The 1,640-nt window shown below is 34.5% G+C and overlaps 1 protein-coding gene across 1 annotated transcript; it reads right to left on the reverse strand.

Moving 5' to 3' along the window:
- Positions 1-750: 750 nt before the first annotated feature.
- LOC140884155 (photosystem II reaction center W protein, chloroplastic) lies at positions 751-1,428 on the reverse strand. Its single transcript, XM_073290826.1, has 2 exons — positions 1,270-1,428; positions 751-1,183 (listed from the first exon to the last, which is right to left on the reverse strand). Exons 1-2 carry the CDS (start codon positions 1,364-1,366, stop codon positions 864-866), a joined length of 417 nt encoding a protein of 138 aa, XP_073146927.1. The 5' UTR covers positions 1,367-1,428; the 3' UTR covers positions 751-863.
- Positions 1,429-1,640: the final 212 nt, after the last annotated feature.

The following is a 1,640-nucleotide window of genomic DNA, read 5'->3' on the forward strand; positions in this document are numbered from 1 at the left end:
AGGTATTAAGTAATCAATAAATTATTATTTTAAAGAGTATTTTTTTAAAATTCAAAGAACATAGATTTGATTATATAAAAATATTTATATTATATTAATATGTATATCATTTTTCTTGATATAATATAGAAAATAAAATTCATTGAACATATATAATTATAAAAAACAAGCAAACGATATTAATTTTTTTAATAATTAAAATTATTTACTATATTGACCAATCAAATAAAATTTATTGTCTAAGTGCTAAATTTTTATCACTTGCATATATATGTAGTTAAATGAGAAAATGTAGATATGAAATTTAAGTTATCTAAATAAATTTACATTTAAAAAAAAAATGGTAACAACAATAAAGTTATATTGTACTAATATATTCTAATTAAATTTGAGATTTTTAAATAATAATTATTTTATGACATTAACATACCATAAATTATTATATCGAGCCCGATGTATGTGATGAAATGCAATAAAAAGGGTCATCAACATATGAGTATATGACACTTGAACTAACATACCCGGCCATGATTAAGAATATTTATGATTAATATCAGCTATAAGTTTTAATAAAACAACAATGATAATTAATTGGATCCAAGCAAACACACATCAATGGGAATTAAACATGCCGATTGCTTGGGTGCAGTTTAATCCAGAATTATCCCTTCAAATTTTATGTTCTAAATAGGATTATGATTTACTTGCAATACATATGTGAAGAAAAAGTAAATTATAAGAGAATGCTCGGAAGTGAAACCAAAATCACAATATCAACATAGTTTTACACAATATATATAATAATAATAATAATAACTAAGAAGAAAGTAAAATACTGATCAGATATGATTGTGGGTTCGGAATCAGAGGGACAAGCCAGACTCCTCATCCTCCTCCAAGGAGGTGGCGTACACAAAGTAGAGTGCCCAAATAAGAGCGAACACTCCCGCAAGAATCCACACCAAAAGGTTGTTGCTCACCCCGAACGGCAGCCCGGTCCCCTCCGTGCTCAGCCTCTCATCCACCAGCGCCAAGGCGGCGGGGCTAGACATGGCCGCCGCGCAGGCCGATGCCATGATCGAAGAAGCCGCCACACCCATCTTCGATTCCTCCTCAGTACCCTTTCCTCCTTCCATGGAGCACCTCACTTTCCCGCCGTTCATCTTTGACATCGATGGTAACCCTGAAGTTCAAATTAGAATTAATTAGTATATATATATGTTTGTAAACAGATATATATATCAAATATGTGGGTTTTATCTGATTTACCGATGATGGCGGAGGGCCGGACGGCCGCGAACGTTCTCCGTGCGGAGGCGGCGCGTGCGATCGGCGAGGTGGAGGTGAAAGTAGAGACGGCGGCCATTTTTCGTTGGGAGTTTGTGTTGGGAAAAATGAAGGTGGTGTTATTATTGGTGGAGAGTGTATGTTTAATATCTGGGTCGAAGGGGACTATACACTCAACCACACAGCTTGGATCAGATAGATAGCCCCTCATCTTCAATAACCCAACCATGTTTCGACACGTGGCATATCATATCTTGCGTTTGAGGGCATAATTGTCTTTTCGGCATGCTAAAAAAAATAGAAAAATCATTCCTTGCAGGACAACATAATATTAGGTTTAAATTAAATTGATC

The sequence above is a fragment of the Henckelia pumila genome, chromosome 2 (assembly GCF_033568475.1).
Source record: "Henckelia pumila isolate YLH828 chromosome 2, ASM3356847v2, whole genome shotgun sequence".
NCBI lineage: Eukaryota > Viridiplantae > Streptophyta > Magnoliopsida > Lamiales > Gesneriaceae > Henckelia > Henckelia pumila.

What these genes read in the sequence shown, in the direction of transcription:
- LOC140884155 (XM_073290826.1), bottom strand. Translation starts at nt 1,366, where the DNA reads ATGGCCGCCGTCTCTACTTTCACCTCCACCTCGCCGATCGCACGCGCC. An exon ending in CCGGCCCTCCGCCATCATCG is followed by an intron (nt 1,184 to 1,269) that starts GTAAATCAGATA and finishes TTTGAACTTCAG; the next exon opens with GGTTACCATCGATGTCAAAG.